Source organism: Pleurodeles waltl, chromosome 3_1 (assembly GCF_031143425.1).
Source record: "Pleurodeles waltl isolate 20211129_DDA chromosome 3_1, aPleWal1.hap1.20221129, whole genome shotgun sequence".
Classification (NCBI taxonomy): domain Eukaryota; kingdom Metazoa; phylum Chordata; class Amphibia; order Caudata; family Salamandridae; genus Pleurodeles; species Pleurodeles waltl.
In genome coordinates this window covers 631,082,799-631,102,535 of record NC_090440.1, presented here as the reverse complement: position 1 = coordinate 631,102,535, position 19,737 = coordinate 631,082,799, and the positions used below count along the sequence as shown (strand labels likewise).

General features: G+C 43.4%; 1 protein-coding gene across 1 annotated transcript in view; it reads right to left on the bottom strand.

Annotated features, from left to right (window-relative positions):
• The window catches only part of LOC138284401 (mucin-5B-like), a 1,991,087-nt gene that overhangs the window by 69,397 nt on the left and 1,901,953 nt on the right, over positions 1 to 19,737 (bottom strand). The window contains exon 34 of the mRNA XM_069223138.1: positions 17,847 to 17,970. Coding sequence (XP_069079239.1) covers positions 17,847 to 17,970 — 124 coding nt within the window. The remainder of the gene's footprint in view (positions 1 to 17,846; positions 17,971 to 19,737) is intronic.

Sequence of the window (19,737 nt, the reverse complement as noted above, 5' to 3'; positions counted from 1 at the left end):
TTCTTACCCAGAATACCCTGCAAAGCTGAAATGTTGAAAAAAAACTCTATTTTTCTCGCATTTCTGTCACACAAACTACAGGAATATGCTGGGATCCACAACATTCCTACCACCCAGTGACTCCTCACCTGTCCTGATAAAAACACTACCCCACTTGAGTGCCTACACCTAGTGCCTGTGTCAGGAATGGATCACCCCAGGGTCAACAGCTGCCTCACGTAAGGACCAACATTGACCGTTGTGTGATCTATTCCTGTCGCAGGCACCAGGCCTAACCACACAAGTGAGGTATCATATTTATCGGGAGACTTGGGGGAACGCTGGGTGGAAGGAAATTTGTGGCTCCCCTCAGATTCCAGATCTTTCTGTCACCGAAATGTGTGGAAAACGTGGTATTTTAGCCACATTTTGAGGTTTGCAAAGGATTCTGGGTAACAGAACCTGGTCCGAGCCCCACAAGTCACCTCATCTTGGATTCCCCTGGGTTTCTAGTTTTCAAAAATGTGCTGGTTTGCTAGGTTTCCCCAGGTGCCGGCTGAGCTAGAGGCCAAAATCCACAGGTAGGCACTGTTTTCTATGAAAAAATGTGATGTGTCCACGTTCTGTTTTGGGGCATTTCCTGTCGCGGGCGCTAGGCCTACCCACACAAGTGAGGTATCATTTTTATCAGGAGACTTAGGGGAACGCCGGGTGGAAGGAAATTTGTGGCTCCTCTCAGATTCCAGAACTTTCTGTCACCGAAATGTGAGGAAAACTTGTTTTTTTGGCCACTTTTTGAGGTTTGCAAAGGATTCTGGGTAACAGAACCTGGTCCGAGCCCCGCAAGTCACCCCTCCTTGGATTCCCCTAGGTCTCTAGTTTTTAGAAATGCACAGGTTTGGTAGGTTTCCCTATGTGCCGGCTGAGCTAGAGGCCAAAATCTACAGGTAGGCACTTCTCAAAAAACACCTCTGTTTTCTTCCAAAAATGTGGATGTGTCCACGTTGCGCTTTGGGGTGATTCCTGTCGCGGGCGCTAGGCCTACCCACACAAGTGAGGTATCATTTTTATCGGGAGACTTGGGGGAACGCCGGGTGGAAGAAAATGTGTGGCTCCTCTCAGATTCCAGAACTTTCTGTCACAGAAATGTGAGGAAAACTTGTTTTTTTAGCCACTTTTTGAGGTTTGCAAAGGATTCTGGGTAACAGAACCTGGTCCGAGCCCCGCAAGTCACCCCTCCTTGGATTGCCCTACGTCTCTAGTTTTCAGAAATGCACAGGTTTGGTAGGTTTCCCTAGGTGCCGGCTGAGCTAGAGGCCAAAATCTACAGGTAGGCACTTCTCAAAAAACACCTCTGTTTTCTTCCAAAAATTTTGATGTGTCCACGTTGCGCTTTGGGGCGTTTCCTGTCGCGGGCGCTAGGCCTACCCACACAAGTGAGGTATCATTTTTATCGGGAGACTTGGGGGAACGCCGGGTGGAAGGAAATTTGTGGCTCCTCTCAGATTCCAGAACTTTCTGTCACCGAAATGTGAGGAAAACTTGTTTTTTTAGCCACTTTTTGAGGTTTGCAAAGGATTCTGGGTAACAGAACCTGGTCCGAGCCCCGCGAGTCACCCCTCCTTGGATTGCCCTAGGTCTCTAGTTTTCAGAAATGCACAGGTTTGGTAGGTTTCCCTAGGTGCCGGCTGAGCTAGAGGCCAAAATCTACAGGTGGGCGCTTCTCAAAAAACATCTCTGTTTTCTTCCAAAAATTTGGATGTGTCCACCTTGCGCTTTGGGGCGTTTCCTGTCGCGGGCGCTAGGCCTACCCACACAAGTGAGGTATCATTTTTATCGGGAGACTTGGGGGAACGCCAGGTGGAAGGAAATTTGTGGCTCCTCTCAGATTCCAGAACTTTCTGTCACCGAAATGTGAGGAAAACTTGTTTTTTTAGCCACTTTTTGAGGTTTGCAAAGGATTCTGGGTAACAGAACCTGGTCCGAGCCCCGCAAGTCACCCCTCCTTGGATTCCCCTAGGTCTCTAGTTTTCAGAAATGCACAGGTTTGGTAGGTTTCCCTATGTGCCGGCTGAGCTAGAGGCCAAAATCTACAGGTAGGCACTTTGGAAAAAACAGCTGTGTTTTCTATAAAAAAAATAGGATGTGTCCATGTTGTGTTTTGGGGCATTTCCTGTCGCGGGCACTAGGCCTACCCACACAAGTGAGGTATCATTTTTATCGGGAGACTTGGGGGAACACAGAATAGCAAAACAAGTGTTATTGCCCCTTATCTTTCTCTACATTTTTTCCTTCCAAATATAAGAGAGTGTGTAAAAAAGACGTCTATTTGAGAAATGCCCTGCAATTCACATGCTAGTATGGGCACCTCGGAATTCAGCGATGTGCAAATAACCACTGCTCCTCAAAACCTTATCTTGATCCCATTTTGGAAATGCAAAGGTTTTCTTGATACCTCTTTTTCACTCTTCATATTTCAGCAAATGAATTGCTGTATACCCAGTATAGAATGAAAACCAACTGCAGGGTGCAGCTCATTTATTGGCTCTGGGTACCTAGGGTTCTTGATGAACCTACAAGCCCTTTATATCCCCGCAACCAGAAGAGTCCAGCAGACAAAACGGTATATTGCTTTCAGAAATCTGACATCGCAGGAAAAAGTTACAGAGTAAAACATAAAGAAAAATGGCTGTTGTTTTCAGCTCAATTTCAATATTTTTTTATTTCAGCTGTTATTTTCTGTAGGAAAACCTTGTAGGATCTACACAAATGACCCCTTGCTGAATTCAGAATTTTGTCTAGTTTTCAGAAATGTTTAGCATTCTGGGATCCAGCATTGGTTTCACACCCATTCTTGTCACTAACTGGAAGGAGGCTGAAAGCACCAAATATAGTAGAAATGGGGTATGTCCCAGTAAAATGCCAAATTTGTGTTGAAAAATTTGGTTTTCTGATTCAAGTCTGCCCGTTCCTGAAAGGTGGGAAGATAGTGATTTCAGCACCAGAAACCCTTTGTTGATGGCATTTTCAGGGAAAAAACCACAAGCCTTCTTCGGCAGCCCTTTTTTCCCATTTTTTTGGAAAAAACTAAATTTTCACTGTATTTGGCTATTTTCTTGGTCTCCTCCAGGGGAAACCACCAACTCTGGGTACCATTAGAATCCCTAGGATGTTGGAAAAAAAGGACGCAAATTTGGCGTGGTTAGCTTATGTGGACAAAAAGTTATGAAGCCCTAAGCGCGAACTACCCCAAATAGCCAAAAAAGGGCTCAGCACTGGGGGGGGGAAAGGCCCAGCAGCTAAGGGGTTAATGAGTAAAAAGAAAACAGTCACAAACCCAATCCTTAGGAATAATGTAAAAAATGTCAAACTGAGCCAAAAATAGTTCCATGGGTGTATAAAATTGTTATTTTTAAGCCATAGGTATAGCTAAGGTGTCTTTGATATGTTTTCAATTGCTGGAGTGGATGAATCTGAAGAACAGTCATCAATGTCAATAAAGTAACCAGAAGCAGTATCTGCAAACACAGGAGCGAGCGCATTACTGGTTGATGGATCCACATCACGTGGATGCTCATGGTAGATAGCATCATCAGTCTGTGTCATGTTGGTGTAGAAAATAGCCAAATCTTGGGCAGGTGCTATCATTGATGTGGTGACTGGAATTAGCAAGAGTTCTTTTTTCGCCCTCCCCATGGTTGAGGAGGTGTTTGAAACCTCATGGGACATTGTTAATTCTACTTTGCAGAGGTATGTCTTGTTGGGTAATGAGAGGGAATCGGGTACCACTCAAGGGACCTCTGGGTCTACTGTGCAGGATTGGCCACATGGTGAATTTTGATGTCATCAATGGAAACAAATCTGTTTATTTTGGAACCAGGCAATGGTGGTATGATGACAGTTCTGGTACCTTGTATCCCCAAAACTGGGACTGGTGATCTGTAAGATGGACCGAATTCCTTTTTCACAGCAATAATCTCACATACCAGAGCCCTGACTTTAGGAATCTAGCCAGTGGAAGTAGTCGGTATATCCCTTATTCCTAAGGTGTCAGCACTGGCAGATGATTTATCATCACGGAATTGCTGAAGCTCCTGTTAGACAGTGAGACATTCATTTATGTCAAACGGTGTGTCTGCTGCCACCAAACCACGGCCATTAAGATCTGGGACACACATAGGTATCTCAAAGAGAACCTCATAAGGAGTGCGTCCCCCCAAGGACCGTCTTTGCAGATTGTTCAGTGCTCTCTGAACCCCATATAGGTGATGAAGCCAACTGCGGCCATAACCTAATACCCTGGCTGTTGAGGACTGCTTTAGATCATGGTTCCACCTCTCCACAACCAAATTTCCCTCTGGATGGTATGATGAGGAGTAATGGAGTTCAACACCCATCAGCCCCACAGTGTTCCTGAATGCCTTTGAGGCAAATGCAGGGCCTTGGTCCGAATGGAATGTTGCAGCCGTAAATGTACTGATGAAGATTAGCAAGTCTTTTATAATAGTTTGAGCCTCAGCTGACTGCTGTGGCCATACCCACAGGAATCTAGAACAAGAATCTACAGCGACTAAGATGTATTTATATGCACCATCAGGTTGTAGTAGACCGTAATGGTCCAGATACACACATTGTAGTGGCCTATTGGACACTAAGAGGGATGTCTGCTGTGGGCGTTTTATGTTAGAGCCCTTTGTTTGCTGGCAAATATCGCAACAAAAGACGTATCGCTTTGTCTGTCTGCATAGACCTGGCCACCAGAAATGTTTCTGTAAGAGTGTTACTGTGGCCGGAATACCAGCATGTGCAGAGGCAACACCCTCCTGCGCTGCTTTTATTGGACCTAGTCTCTGGTCTTCGTTGGGGATTGCTCGATCTCCAACCCCAGGAATCGTCACATAAGCAACATTCTGTGCACTGATGTGGTAAGAATAATTTGTAGGGTATGCTTTTGAGAGTGACTTGCCTTCAGTATTTCATTCCCAACCTCGTCTGAGAACGAGTCACTGCAGCCACAGAAGCCTTAGCTACTGCTGATTTGGCTGCTTCATCAGCCAAAGTGTTACCGGTAACGTGTACTCCTACACACTAGTGCCCCAATATATGTACTACATGGACACATGGTAGCCTATCCTTCAGATGAGCCACCATCCCCCACAACATTTTGTGCTTTATGGTGTTTCCTTAGGAATCCCTAAACCCGTTCAGCTTCCAATGATTAAGATAATCATTGTAGGACTGGACACAGTAATATGAATCACAGAGGATCAAAGTCAGCATCCCTGGATCTGTGGGTTCCAGCGCAAAAAGAAGGGCTTTAAGTTCAGCCAACTGAGCTGTGCAGTCCCCCAGGGTATGCGTGTAGGTATTATGAGGGTGGAAAACTCCGCCCTGCATTACTCCACTCACAGCTGCGCAGGCGGCCGAATGTTGATGTTTCTTATCTACAGCTGGTTGTGCTGAACCATCAGTATAAATAACAACATGATATCTGTCAAGTGGTAGGATATCTAGAGGGGCGGGGTACTCTTGTTCATGGTGGAGATATTCCTGTGTCTGAAGTTTTGGGTCAAAGATGTAATCAACATCATTGACGGTCAAGGAGGTAGCCCACTGAATCCATCGTGGATGTAGTCTGGTACTGGGGAAACGACAATAATGCGTTTCCCTTGGGCTAGTGGCCTCTCATTTGTGACTGCCATTTGGACAGCAGTTAGAATTTTTTCTGTAGGTGCAAAGCGTTGTTCTGCATTAGAATATAAATGGGATTTATACACTGTGGTCATCGTTTCGCCCTCGTTGAAGGTGACATAAGTAAACCCAATGACACCAGCTATTATTCTGATGACCAAATGTTTTTGTTATCAGTGCGTGCAAGTGTTTTGCTTCTAGCATGTCCTGTTGCAACTCCCTAAGGATGCATGTGTGATCAGCTGTCCAGTATTTACTAGAGAAATCTGGGCATATTCAGTCATAAAGAGGCTTTATATGTTGTGCGTAGTCAGGAATATATGTTCTGCCAAAATAAAAAAAGCCAAGTAGCGGCTGCAGCTTTTTGAGCATGCTAGGTGGGTGTAATTGTGCACATTCCGCCATAAAGTGTGGGGCCAGGCTCTTCCCCTCGCTGGATAGCTCATATCTCAGGATCAATACACTGAGAAAGGCTATCTTACTTTTCTTAAAGTTAAATTTGTAACTGAGGTCTGCAAATCCTAAAATGATCCGATCGACCCTGGCAAGATGAATGGTGACATCATCGTCTGTGAGATAGATGTCATTCACATAGGATAGAGCCTTAGGGTCAAGGTCCTGTAATATTGATGGGGTAACCGACAAAAGCGTTTCTGTGAGCCAAATGAGAACGCACTCAGGTCCCGACCTCCTTGCGCTATGTTTTGGCAGAAAAACCTGTTGGATATGTCCAACATTTTTTTGTACTTTTTGCGCACTAAATTGTTGATAAGTGCTGTGCTAAGAGAATTTTGTATAGCGTATGTGCATGTATGACTGTTTAAGTGTCTATAATCGAAGACTATTTTGTAAGAATGGTTGGGTTTTGCAACTGGGAATAACGGGTTATTCATTGCAGAGGTACAGGGCTCAATTACTCCCTGATACTCTAGCTGAGTGAGGATCTCCCTCACTCGAGATTTTGCTTCGTGTATAACAGGATATTGTGGTTGAGGTTGGGGTGTAGACCTGATAGGTATTATATGACAAGGAGAATCCTTGTCCTAACCTATATGATTGCAGTATAGTGCAGGAGCCTGCGCTAAAGCCCAATCAACAGCGAAGGCTTGTTTTACAGCTTCTGGAACAAGATCAGAGAAAGAAGGCAAAATTACATCTTCCCCATGTGGGAGCTTACTGACATGCTCAGGTGGCCAATCCCTTTCGGCCAATAGGATATCACAATTAAGTTCATCCCAGAATATTACGTCAGCTGTTTCAACTGCAATAAATTTGCTAGTTTCTGTCGCATCCAGATGATCTTTCAGACTCTGGCGACATATCGTGACCTCTGCTGCCCTGTCTAACAGTGTCACTGCCCACGTCTTGTTCTTCAGCAATGTTCTCAAGTGCACCGGCATTTTTAATTGACAGTGCTGCCACCTTTTTCTTTTTAAACTGTGGCTTTTGTTGTGGGGTTTTTTCTTCTTTTTTGTCTGAAGACTGCAGTGAGTGTTTCTTTTGTTTCACGTATTCAGGACGTCGATCAGAACGGCCCCCTCTCTCACTACGTCTATCCGGTGCATCCTGAAAGGGACGAGAGGGATGTGAATCAGTATATCTGTCAGGAGTTTTTGTACTTTCCCTATTTCTAAGAGTGTATCTTCTTTCGGAGGTCTTTGGTTGTAGAGAATCTGCTCTCTTACTTCATCTATCACTAAATTGTTTTTGTTTGTCCCAGCGCTTCTTTTTCTTGTTTTTGTTTAGCACCATCTTTAGGAGTGGTACTTTGTATCTCAAGCTTTCTTGGTTTGGCTCCCAAACTATCCTGTTGTGCACTAGTATAGGCATCGGAAATAACTCACAGTAGCTCTCACTCTTGGTCAAATGTGGAATCTTCAAATCTACAGATGAAACCATTCTTCTGTTTCCCCTTTAATATTGCTAAGTATTATTGAGAAGACTGTATCGAAGTTACGCATTAGTTTCATCCCCAAATCTAGGGCTGGTGCAGCCCTGTGTTCATTCTGTATTTGCTTTAAAACTTCTGGTAAATTAGCAATTGTTGGGGTACCACGTGTGATAGTGTATATTGCAGCGAAGACTATACCCCATGTGGTACAGTCATCCACTGTGGAAACCATCCTGAAAAGCAAGCAAATGGTGAGAATTCTATGTTTCTCCTGTGGTCCCATATGGGGAAACACAGCTTCCAGCTGATTTGTTTTCTGGGCTATCCAGAACGGTATTCTCTCTCATTCTGTGGGTACTTTACCCATAATGGTATCTACTGATTGTGGATTAATCCCAGTAGCCAATTGGTATCCAGCAGGCGCTGGTGGTGCTGGATGCGCTGGTGTTATATTCAATGTTCGCATTATGAACTGAATTAGTCATCTGTAAATCGTTACTAATTCAAAATATAAATCTCGCAGGTTTGCTGCCTGCATGTTTTGGACATCCGGTAGGTGTATATGTGGTGAACATGGGACACATAGGTCAGTCATTGCCTAAAGGACCTAACCTCACGCATTGTATCACATGTGGTAGGGTGCCATGAAAGTGGAATTTCATGATACTGGTATGCTTGGTACCGTGGAGGTATGTTCGCTTTTCTATGTGTGTAGAATGTAACTGATCTATTGTCTTCCTCAGGAAACGTGACCCAGCAGTAAAATGTTTCTATTGGGTAAGCTTCATTAGCTTCTACTATGAAAGTAACATCCCTGCCCTCATCTGTTAAACCATGCGCTACTAGATGTAATGTTAATGCTTGTCTAGCATGCTCAGGACTGTCTATGGCTCTAGCCATATTGAAAAATGGGTGAAAAGATGGAACACCAAGTGAGGAGTAGAAGTCCTTTTCATGAGTTCGAGCTCGAACAACCTACAGCCTAATTAGGTGATCCCTGTTCAGCTGAGGAGGATCTTACCCAAGACCACGGACGTCTCCATTTAATGGTACCTAGGGTACCTGTAGTATGTGAGACTGTGATATTCTGGGCAAGACTGCTGATTTAGGAGGACAGTACTTATGTTTGTAGGCAACTATGCCACTCCTACAACAAAACACAATTGACGTCCCGACCCTTCCGGCTCACAAGCAGCACCTCACCTAAACTCCAAACGGTTAGAGGTGATTTGTGGCAGTCTTTACGCACGGGCTCAGAAGCGTGACACCTCAATCACACACAGGCAAAGAAGAAGATGCAGTAAAACATTCAATAATATTTATTTCATCAAAACTGCAATCTACGATAAGTTGCATGGGATGCAATGATTAGGATAATTAATAATGCAAGAAACAGAATGGAAAAGACGAGAGTTATTAGTACAAAGACCTCCACCATCTCGTAACATCACTCGATCTCATGAAGTGTGTGATGTGTCCTAATACCCCAGTCTATAGGCCTAACCTCTAACCCAGAAGAGAACTAGGTATGTTAAACCTCAATCTGCCAATGCCATGTCCAAGAGAAGACTCAGCAGGAACACGGAGACTGGGTCAGTGTCAAGGCGACTTGTCGCAGCGATAGCAGCGATGGCATCTGGTCATCTATCCATCTGATGAAGTGAGTGGTATATATACAGATATGCCTAGACCCCTGAAGTTGGTTAGTTCCCAAACAGTAGATAACAAGGCATGCTTGGGACGGTAATTGGTATAAACATTTCCTCGAAAGCGTGAACAGGGAAAGTCCCTAATGCGGACACCTTCAGTTTGTTTGTATTTGTCGCCTGGTCTTGACGCCTTAGCGCGGTGGAACTTCTATGGGAAATCAAAACATGGGCCTAAGTCACAACAAGACAGCCATTTTGAAAGAATTAATTTAATAAATGTGCTAAAACAGAGCATGCTAAGTAGGCTAGAAGTCACTAGGTGAGGGGGGCACGAGTTCTGCAACCCAACGGCTAAGCTAACTCCTGTATCCCATTAAAAACAAACTAGGATTCACTACACTGTCAATCTTTGGGTTACTCATCTCCTATCTTGTCGCTAGTTGTAGCGCCTTCCCAGCTGGGATACCAGCCAATGACTATGCCACACCCAAGGCTATGTATTATATATCTTGAATCATCTGTGTGTAACAGCAAACTCAACATTCTAAAACTGCATTTGCTTAACCAAGTTCTGACACTTGCATCACAGCTCTATGGAGTCCTTCAAGAACCAAAAGGGTTCCATTATTCATACTCACACAACACTACAGCAGGGTCCTGATGTTTGATGTTATTACTTGCCTATTATAATTTATAACAGACAAAAACGAGACAGCTCTACCAATATGCCGTAATCCTTGACTACAGCTCCTCCAGAAATGTCAGGAATAAGGCTGTGCGTGGTCCAGGTCCCGTCTGAAACTCCACTGCACGTATTTGTGGCACTTCATGCGCACCACTTGTCATCCCCACTTGTTCTAGAATTGGTTATCACCGTCGCCTGCCCTGTGGTAAAGCTCATGTAGCTGCAGGGTCAGGACATTGGTGGACAAGATGCACTTATCAGTGCTATTCTATGAATGGACTACAATTCCCAGGTTTTTAGAGGCAGCGGCCATCTTGGGGTGTGGCAGGCCTATAAAGCCCAGCCACACCCAAGCACATTGCTCACTATTTTGAAGACTTTGATGCAGTCAGCCCTCGTGGGGGTTCCTCTGAAGAAGAGCAGATTTCCTGCATGGCAGATTGACAGCAAATGTTTCCATGGTGAATTCAGATACGAGTAGGTCGTACTCGTAGCGGTAAGGTCTTGATGAGCCCAATCTGGAAGGGAGTTGTTACTTCCAAAAGTAAAGCATCCCTTAGCACAACAAGCAAAAAGTTTTCAGTCCAAAGAGTAAAGCGCTCCTGGCACAACGATAAAAGCGCTTCAGGCCAAATGAGTAAAGCGGCCTTGGCGCAACGATCAAAGTGCTTTGGACCACATGAGTAAAGCACCCCTTAGCACAATGAGCAAAGCGCTTTCAGTCCAAAGAGTAAAGCGTTCTTAGCACGACGATAAAAGCGCTTCAGGCCAAACGAGTATAGCGGCCTTGGTGCGACGATCAAAGCTCTTTGGACCACATGAGTAAAGCGCCCCTTAGCACAACGAGCAAAGCGCTACAGGCCACACGTTTAAAGCACCCTTGGCACAACAATCAAAAGTGTTTCAGGCTAAATGAGTAAAGCAACCTTGGCACGACAGTCAAAGCGCTTCATGCCACATGAGTAAAGCGCCCCCTTAGCACAACGAGCAAAGTGCTTCAGGTCACAAAAGTAAAGCGCCCTTGGCACAACAATCAAAGCATTTCAGGCCACATGAGTAAAGCGGTCTTGGCACGAGGATCAAAACGCTTCAGGCCACATGAGTAAAGCGCCCCTTAGCACAACGAGCGTAGCGCTTCAGACAAAGCAAGTAAAAGCGCTCTCTGGCATAATGAACAAAGTGCTTCGTGTATGAGGATCAAAGCACTTCATGAATAATAAACAAGGCGCTTCTGCCCAATGAGCAAAGCGCTTCAAGTTCAATGAGTAAAACTTTCAGGCCTTAGTAGTAAATGTGAAAACGTTTTGGAGATAAGCAAATAAGCATTGTTTTTTGGGAAGCATAATATGTGAGATACATATTTAAGCCTTTGAAAATTTCTAGGCTGAGATCAAAAGTTTATGTTATGAATGAATAATTGTTGCATGATTGATATTCAGAGTATGACCATAGTCCAAAGCTGTTGCCATCTCTAGGTTCAGAGGTTGCAGTTTGTTCTTGTGCCATGATTCAAATAAGGGGCTATGCCTAATTCACAAAGGGTCTCAATCTGTTACCACGGAGACGCCTTTATTCAAGAGTTTATTTGTGAGTTTATACTGTAATAAATGAGCATATGCATATTTGTTCTAACCGTTTCTTTTCAGATCTCTCTCCCTGCAGTTCCCTACTCTACCCTAATTCCCTTCCCCCCGCCTGGCTTCATCATAACTCTGTGTTCTGATAGCTTTCTGAGTTGGTGACGCCGGGAGGTGGGCCTTTTGTTCAACAGCGTGCAGATCCCAAGGAAAGGGCACTGTGACAAGAAACTTCATTACTAGCTCACGGGCACTGCTCTACCTGTCTAATAAACCATTTCCTTCACAAAGCATCACCACCTGTTCCACTGGAGATTAAGAGACTAAAGCTAAGGCCATTTTACAGAAAATGACCGCATAACTCTGTCACACACTCCTTTCACTGGAGCATGATACTCCCACCAACTTCAAACTTTTCCATGTTACCCCATGTCTCCCACAGATGGCTGGCAACCTCAGGAAGGTTACCACCTGTAATGATGGTTTAATGGACACTTCCACAAAAATATATATGCAATGCTCATCTATCGGTAAAAGAGTTAAACTGTAATGTGGGATCCCTCCCTAATGTAGGCTAACGAAATATGGGACATCATAAAGGTCTGTATTTTTTATTTAAAGACTCTACCTGGAGAATCGTGGAAGTGTGCCCTAGTTTATCACCGCCCCAGGCAAAAATCACTTCAGCCATGAGGTAACAGAACGCTTTGCTCCCCACCTGCTTGCTTCCTAGTGGAGGATTTCAACTTCCAAGCAGAACTGGGTTCAGAAACAAAATAACTATTTTACTGTTTGGTAATGGTGGGGCTAACCCAAAAAATAACTGGCCCCACTCATATCACTAGGCACACTTTGGATTTTATATTACCAAATGCCTCAAATCTACAGATGAAACCATTCTACTATACCCTTTCAGTTCTCTGTTAAAGGGAAACAGTCCAATAGGAAGAACAAATCCCTAAAAAAAACGAGGCCTTGGAAGGAAGGCTCTGATTCTTCCTCCTCTCCTATCTTTACAGCATAATATGTTACCAAGTTCCCTGATATAAATAGTGCCCATACACACTTCCAAGTGTCATTTTCCCAGACCTTGGATATAGTTGACCCCATCAAACGTAACTGCTGCTACTCCATTAGGTCTCATTCTCCCTGCTTCTCAAAGGAAGGAGAAAAATGCCTGCAGGAATATGAAGAGAAAGTGATGCACATTCAAATCCCACTCTGACAAAAACACTTTTAACTTATCCTTAAACGGTTATCATAAAAAGCTCAGAGCACCTCAGAAGTTACACTTTATTAATAGAGTTGACTGTACAGGCAACTGAACCAAAGAACTATTGAAAGTTTCAAATGAGTTAAGGAGGCCCACTGCCTGGACAATATTCATCTGGGCCTCCCAGGAACTACGTGCTGCAATAGCAGGCCATTTTGAAGAAAATATAGCAACTATCTATAAAAATCTCCATCGACACTCTTCAACCTATCTGAAGCTTTTAACCTCATCTCACATTCCATCATGGTCCAGAGACTTTTAGAGATTGTGTTCATTGGTTTACCTCTGCATAGCCGTACCTGCCTTAAATCCCCATTTCAAAATACTTCTCAAAACCTGGCCTTTTAATTTTTCTACCATCCCTCAATTCCTCTCTTTACCTGTTTCTTCAGTCCATCATCGGGATACCCCTTTGAGGGTGATTCCCTGTGCTATACTAGGTGCATTTAACAAAACAGTGCTTACTAACACATAACAGTTTACCAGTTGCACTTTAATTCTACCTTGCAATGCACTCACCAGGAACTTTCTATGCGTCCCTGATGCTTGGCCACAGGGGACTTTGCTCTAAATCTGTTATTGCCCATAGCTTCTAAACATGTCACCTATCCCTTCCACAACAACTATTTAACCCACTCCTACCTTTCTGCTCTGACTTTACAAATTAACTCCGGAAATGCCCTTTTATATCCTGTTTCAGATGTTTGAGCTGCATGGCGTGGGAGCTCATTTTTTCTCTGTGACAAAGCCTTTCATACTTGCCTAGTGTCTGAGTCAACAAAGGCCCCCAACTTTGCCACAGTACATATAGGGGGTCATTCCTACCCTGGCGGTCTATGACCGCCAGGGTAGGTGACGGAGGAAGCACCGCCAACAGGCTGGCGGTGCTTCCGGGGGAATTCTACTGCCGCGGTCAGAAAAGGGAAGCCGGCGGTTTCCCGCCAGCTTCCCGCTGCTCCAGGGAATCCTCCACGGCGTCGCTGCAAGCAGCACCGCCATGGGGATTCCGACTCCCTTCCCGCCAGCCTGGTTCTGGCGGTTTTCACCGCCAGAACCTGGCTGGCGGGAACGGGTGTCGTGGGGCCCCTGGGGGCCCCTGCAGTGCCCATGCCACTGGCATGGGCACTGCAGGGGCCCCCTTTACAGGGCCCCACATAGATTTTCAGTGTCTGCGTGGCAGACACTGAAAATCGCGACGGGTGCAACTGCACCCGTCGCACACCAACAACTCCTCCGGCTCCATTCGGAGCCGGCTTCCTCGTTGCTGGTGCTTTCCCGCTGGGTGGGCGGGCGGCCTTTTGGCGATCGCCTGCCCGCCCAGTGGGAAAGTCAGAATCACCGCAGCGGTCTTTTGACCGCGCATCGGTGTTCTGGCAGGGGAACTTCGGCGGGCGGCCTCCGCCGCCCGCCGAAGTAAGAATGACCCCCATAGTTGTGTCAGAAATCACAAAGCCGGGAACACGGTGAGACTCAGGTTTTGCCATTGTTGTTTTTTCAGAGCCCTTTACCTTCAGCTCAGTTGTTAAGAGCTGCAGCACTGAGCTATTACAAGCCATTTATTTGTGGATACCCTTTCTTTGAGATACTTCAGGGTATCCACCCCCTGGCACAGCTGGAGCTATATTTTTGTTCTTTTAAGCAGCTAGGTTGTCCCCAAGCCAGACTTTAGCAAAGCAGAATGCATGGGCATTAATTATATAGCTGCACACATCCCAGATATCATTTTTGCTAAACCTGAACTAGTTACCGTTCATAGCATCATGCCAATCACATGGTCAGACCACCATTTGATAACTTCCAACATAAAACTCCACAAATCTACACACCCCACAACTACTTACATGCATGCACCTACCGACCATGGAGCAAACTCAATTTGGATGACTTAGAAACACAACTAACAGCCAACACAGATCTAGATACAATTAATTCTGTTCCAAAACTTTATGAGTGGCTACAGGAAGCTTTTGATATCCTAATACCACTCAGAAAAACTAAACACAACAAAAGAAAACTAACACCTTGGAGAAATACAGAAGTTCAAACGATAAAGCAACAAATCAGAAAGTTGCAGCGGACCTGGCTCAAAACAAACAACAGTCAAGACAAACTGCAGCTACAGAACCTTAACAGAATATACAAATCATCAATCAAAAAAGCTAAAAAAAGGTACTACTCTGACAGTATTCAAAATGCTATATCTACAACAAAGGAATTTTATAAAACTCTCAATGAATTTTAAAAACCTACGTGCATGGAAGGAGTCACCCCACTACTCAAGATTTCACAAACAAACTGGCAACTCATTACACAACCAAGGCAAACACATTGGACTCCTATTTAAAACACAAGAAAACCATCAGAACCAACCCCTTTCCTAAAGTACCCTCTAGGAATAAACCAACCCAGCCTCTACAGTCGTTCCAACAAATATCCCAAGGTGAATTTATGGATTTAGTCAAAGCAAGCAGGCCTTCTGGTTGCCCTTCTGACCCTTGTCCACCATAAATCTTCAAGAACATTCTTTTATCTACTTCTGCTGCCATACCTGTAAGAAGAATCATCATCAACTCTTTAACTACAGGAACTTTTCCTGTAGACCTGAAATAGGCATACATACGACCGTTATTAAAGAAAACAAACCTAGACCAGCAGGACCGCAACAACTACAGACCAATCACAAATGGACCTTTCCTGGGCAAACTGATAGAAAGAGCAGCATTCGCTCAGATGTTATGATTCATTGAAGACAATTCTATACTTTCAGACTTCCAAACAGGATTCCGCCCAGGAAGAGGCACTGAATCGGCACTCATAGCAATCTGGAATGATCTTAAAAACACAGTCGACTGCAATGGAGTTGCTGAACTACTTCTCTTGGACCTCTCGGCTGCCTTTGATACGGTTCACCATGACACCCTAATTCAAAGACTCCACAAAGCCAGTACAGAAGGGACTGCTCTAGACTGGATTACATCCTATCTTCAAAGAAGATCTAATATAATCTATTCGCCCACCTTCTCATCCAAACCCTACCTCACAAAAGCAGGGGTCCCCCAAGGATCAATCATCTCACCTTTGCTTTTCAACATCTACATGATATCATTACTAGAACTGATCACTGATTTTCATCTCACATGCTAAAACTGCGCAGACGACACACAAATACTACTTAAATTAGAATGCCCCAAAAACATTTAAAACTCAGAAATCTTCAGTTGCTTCAGAGCCATTGATAAGTGGATGCCCTTGAGCCATCTCAAACTAAATACCTCCAAAACAGAAATACTCATATGTGGTGACTAGAAAAATTATGACCCACTGTGCGCCTGGCCTGATGATCTCGGACCACCTCCACAATTATCCAAGGAAGTTAAAAAACTTGGAATCACCATGGACTCCAAGTTAACTATGAATGCCCAAGTGGACAAATCAGCACAAACAAGCTTCATCACCTTGAAGACTCTACGACGCATCTTCCCCCACCTCGGATTTCCACACAAGGTGCAAGCTACTATCTTGCTTGTACTATCCAAACTGGATTATGCCAATGGCCTCTACCTATTATGAAACTACAACATATTTAGAAATTCCGCAGCCAGGCTACTATTGCATGTAAAGCCACAAGCCCACATCTCCCCTGCCTTGAGAGCACTACACTGGTTACCCGTTGCCAGAAGATGCACTTTCAAGCTGCTTTGTATCACCCACAAAGCTATACATGGAACAGGACTGCTTTTTATCAGAAACAAAATAACCAAATACATTTAACAAAGAAACCTCCGCTCAAGATTGGCACCCTGCCTTAGAACACCACCATTCAAGAAAAAGACTACATGTGGTACATCCTTCTCCGTTCATGCAGCCAAACTATGGATCTCATTACCCCCAACTATAAGAGCCATAGATAACTTTCTTGTCTTCAGAAAACTACTCAAGAGTTGGCTCTTTCCTTCATAACCACCATATTCAAACAAATATGGACTGCATATGCCTATGTTGATAAATATTTTTTCTGATTATGTGTATATTCTTGTTATGTATAGTTCTTTAGAAAATATGTATCGCTACTATGTCATGACAATAAACTACACACACACTCTTTAAACCTGTTTAACTAGGTATATTTACTCATGGTTTTTAAATATGTATATGTATGTACATATATGTGTGCATATCTGTGTGTATTCATGTGTGTATGTGTGTGTGTATATATATATGTATGTATGTGTGTCTGTTGTTCTGTGCTTGGCATGTTCGTGGGTCATTGCATGGCTCCTGGGTGGGTTGTTATATTAGATATCTATGAATCCCTGCTCTCATCTTATATCACCCTCATCTACCCGTCACCCTATGTCACATCTCTATCAATCTATCCTCCATTCCCACTCTGACTCATTCCCAAATCCATTTTACTACTTTCAACTCCTAAATAACTCTGCCTAAGTTCTTCCCTCCGCTTCCACATCAAACTCACCAAGCCTCACTTTCCTACCATGACCTCCCACTACTACATTCACCCTCATTTATCTCTCCCTGATACTATGATCTCCCTAACCCCTTCCACAGACTCTTCCTGCCTCCATCCTCCTTTACTCATCCCAAGCCTACATCCTATTACCATATACTCCCAATTAACACTTCTGGATTCTTTCCTCCTCCACCCCTCCATTACTCCAGTCAGTCTAACTAACAAACTCTCATATCCATGGCTCGAATTAACTCATAATAATACTAAAACTGTACTCATATTTCCCTAGACTAATCCATCACTAGTTCTTGTTGGGTTTCCGGAGTAGCGTGCTAGTCGCCGAAAAACAATTCGACGCCTCGTCAGGGGTAGTAAGCTCTATATAAATACTATTACAATTACAATTACAATAGCAGTCAGACTTGAGAAGGTAAAAGAAAACTAGGTGTTTTGGAAGGTAGTTGGAACCTCATTCTTCAAAATAGCATTTGTGTAGTGTGGTATTTGGGTAGGTTGTAATAAAACTGCTGCCAGAAAAGCAGGTAGCGCTTCAAACCCACATAAAATAGGATAGCACTGCTATATTTACAAAATTACAATTCAAAATAAAGACAAGCAGATCTTACTTACATTGAAGAAGTACCACAATGTCCCTCACAGGAAGGTATTGATATCAGATATGTTGATGTACAATTGTTGTGTTTGATAATCTCCTGGTGATTTACAATGTAGCAATTTATTGCTGGTTGGGTACCTGGGAAAAAAGAAAATATTTAATGAATTGCAACGCTAAGAAAGACTGAATGTATGAATAAACAAAAACATTTTGTGGTACTAGATGGTTCGGTATCTTCCCAAGTACCACACAACTTCCTACACTATTAGTGTGGAGATCATATTTGAAGCGTCAGACTTACCCCGTTCCTAACACTTACCGCTTTACCTCATTGTCAGATCTAAAGCAGGTGCTCACACTGCCATTGTGAAGGGCTGCCTAGTACTGCTGTACTTTCCTATGACCAATGGAATCAATAAGGATTGGCCAAAGATGTCTGCGTTGCACCTCTGGGACCCAAGGGCCTCAGGGAACCCCTCAGTCACTACATAAATTGAGGCCATTTAAGGCTTTGCCACTAACCTATAGGGTAAACTAATTAAGAAATGCTGGGAAAGATTTGTTTCTAAAACGTTCACAAAGCTGGACAATTTGAAGAATCATTTTCATACATAACTACAAATATTGTAAGTATCCACTTGCTGGAGGAAACGCATCTTTCCAGGTTCTAAAATGATTCCCTTTCTGATCATTCTGTGAGGTTCTGTGAGTTATTCTGTTCACAAGGTACTATCAAAATGTCTGTCCAACCACATCCATTAATTCAAATTTAATGCACTTCAGCATGTGTGTGGTGTGTGTCTGTGTCTGTGTGCATATGTGTGGTGTTTATGTGTGTGCGTGTTGAGAGAGACAGAGAAATAAGATTGTCTCTGATATTAGATATTTTTATTCCAACTAAAATGGATACCCCCACACTTTATGGTCATGAATATAGCATCACATGGGTTGGTGACTCTAGCATTGCTTTGGGGATGTATGAAGAAAGATTCTGATTACTTTTCCCTGTCATCTCTCAAGCTAATAAAGGGGGTAAGGATGTAAGAGCTATGTAAATTTTACATCCTTATGGATAGATGCTGTCAAGCTTGAATTTACATATTCTTTCTTCATTGGTGCATGAGGCATGTTCAGAATTGATTTATTACGGACAAATATAACCATATTGTGGCGGGTTATGTCCTGGGGGATTCTGGATGGAACATGTTTTAACAAACATTTGTTATAAAATACATGAACTAACATGGCACTACCAAAAATACAAAAACTATGTATCCTACCATACCATGCTTTCTCAGATTTCCATGAGAGGCAACTAGCAAATTTATTTCAAATATAGTATATATAATATTTTAACTGCAGTGATGGGTATGACTATTACACTGCAGTGAGTTCTCTAGTACAATATTGATGGTATTGAGCTCATTTATGCTCAAATATTCTGTTAGAAAACACATTTGAAATGAGCAGACTTAGAGTTGAGGTGTAATTATAGAGTGTGTTCCAAATATAGGAGTTGCTCTCCTAACAACTACCCATGGCCCTGGGCATATATGTGGCTAGGACTAATTTCCATAGAAAAAATGTTGTTTGACTTGTCTATGTCCTTGGTAATCTTCAAAAAGTTTTCCCCCAAAAATGCACCCAAAAATCTTGTTGTGCATGGGAAGTTTCGGGGTGATCTGTCAACCAGGGGCCGAGAAAAAGAGGGATAAAAAAAAGTGAATTTCCCAATTTAATTCCCATAGGAGTTTTGAACAAGGCTACAGTACTGTTACCTAACCCCCTAGCCTTGGTCCAGCTGTCCCCCAAGGGACTACCTCCTCAGTGCTAAAAAAACATTTTTAAAAAAGTATGGTGAAAATTGTGAATATTTCCAAATTTTGATTTTTATTTTGCCCCCCA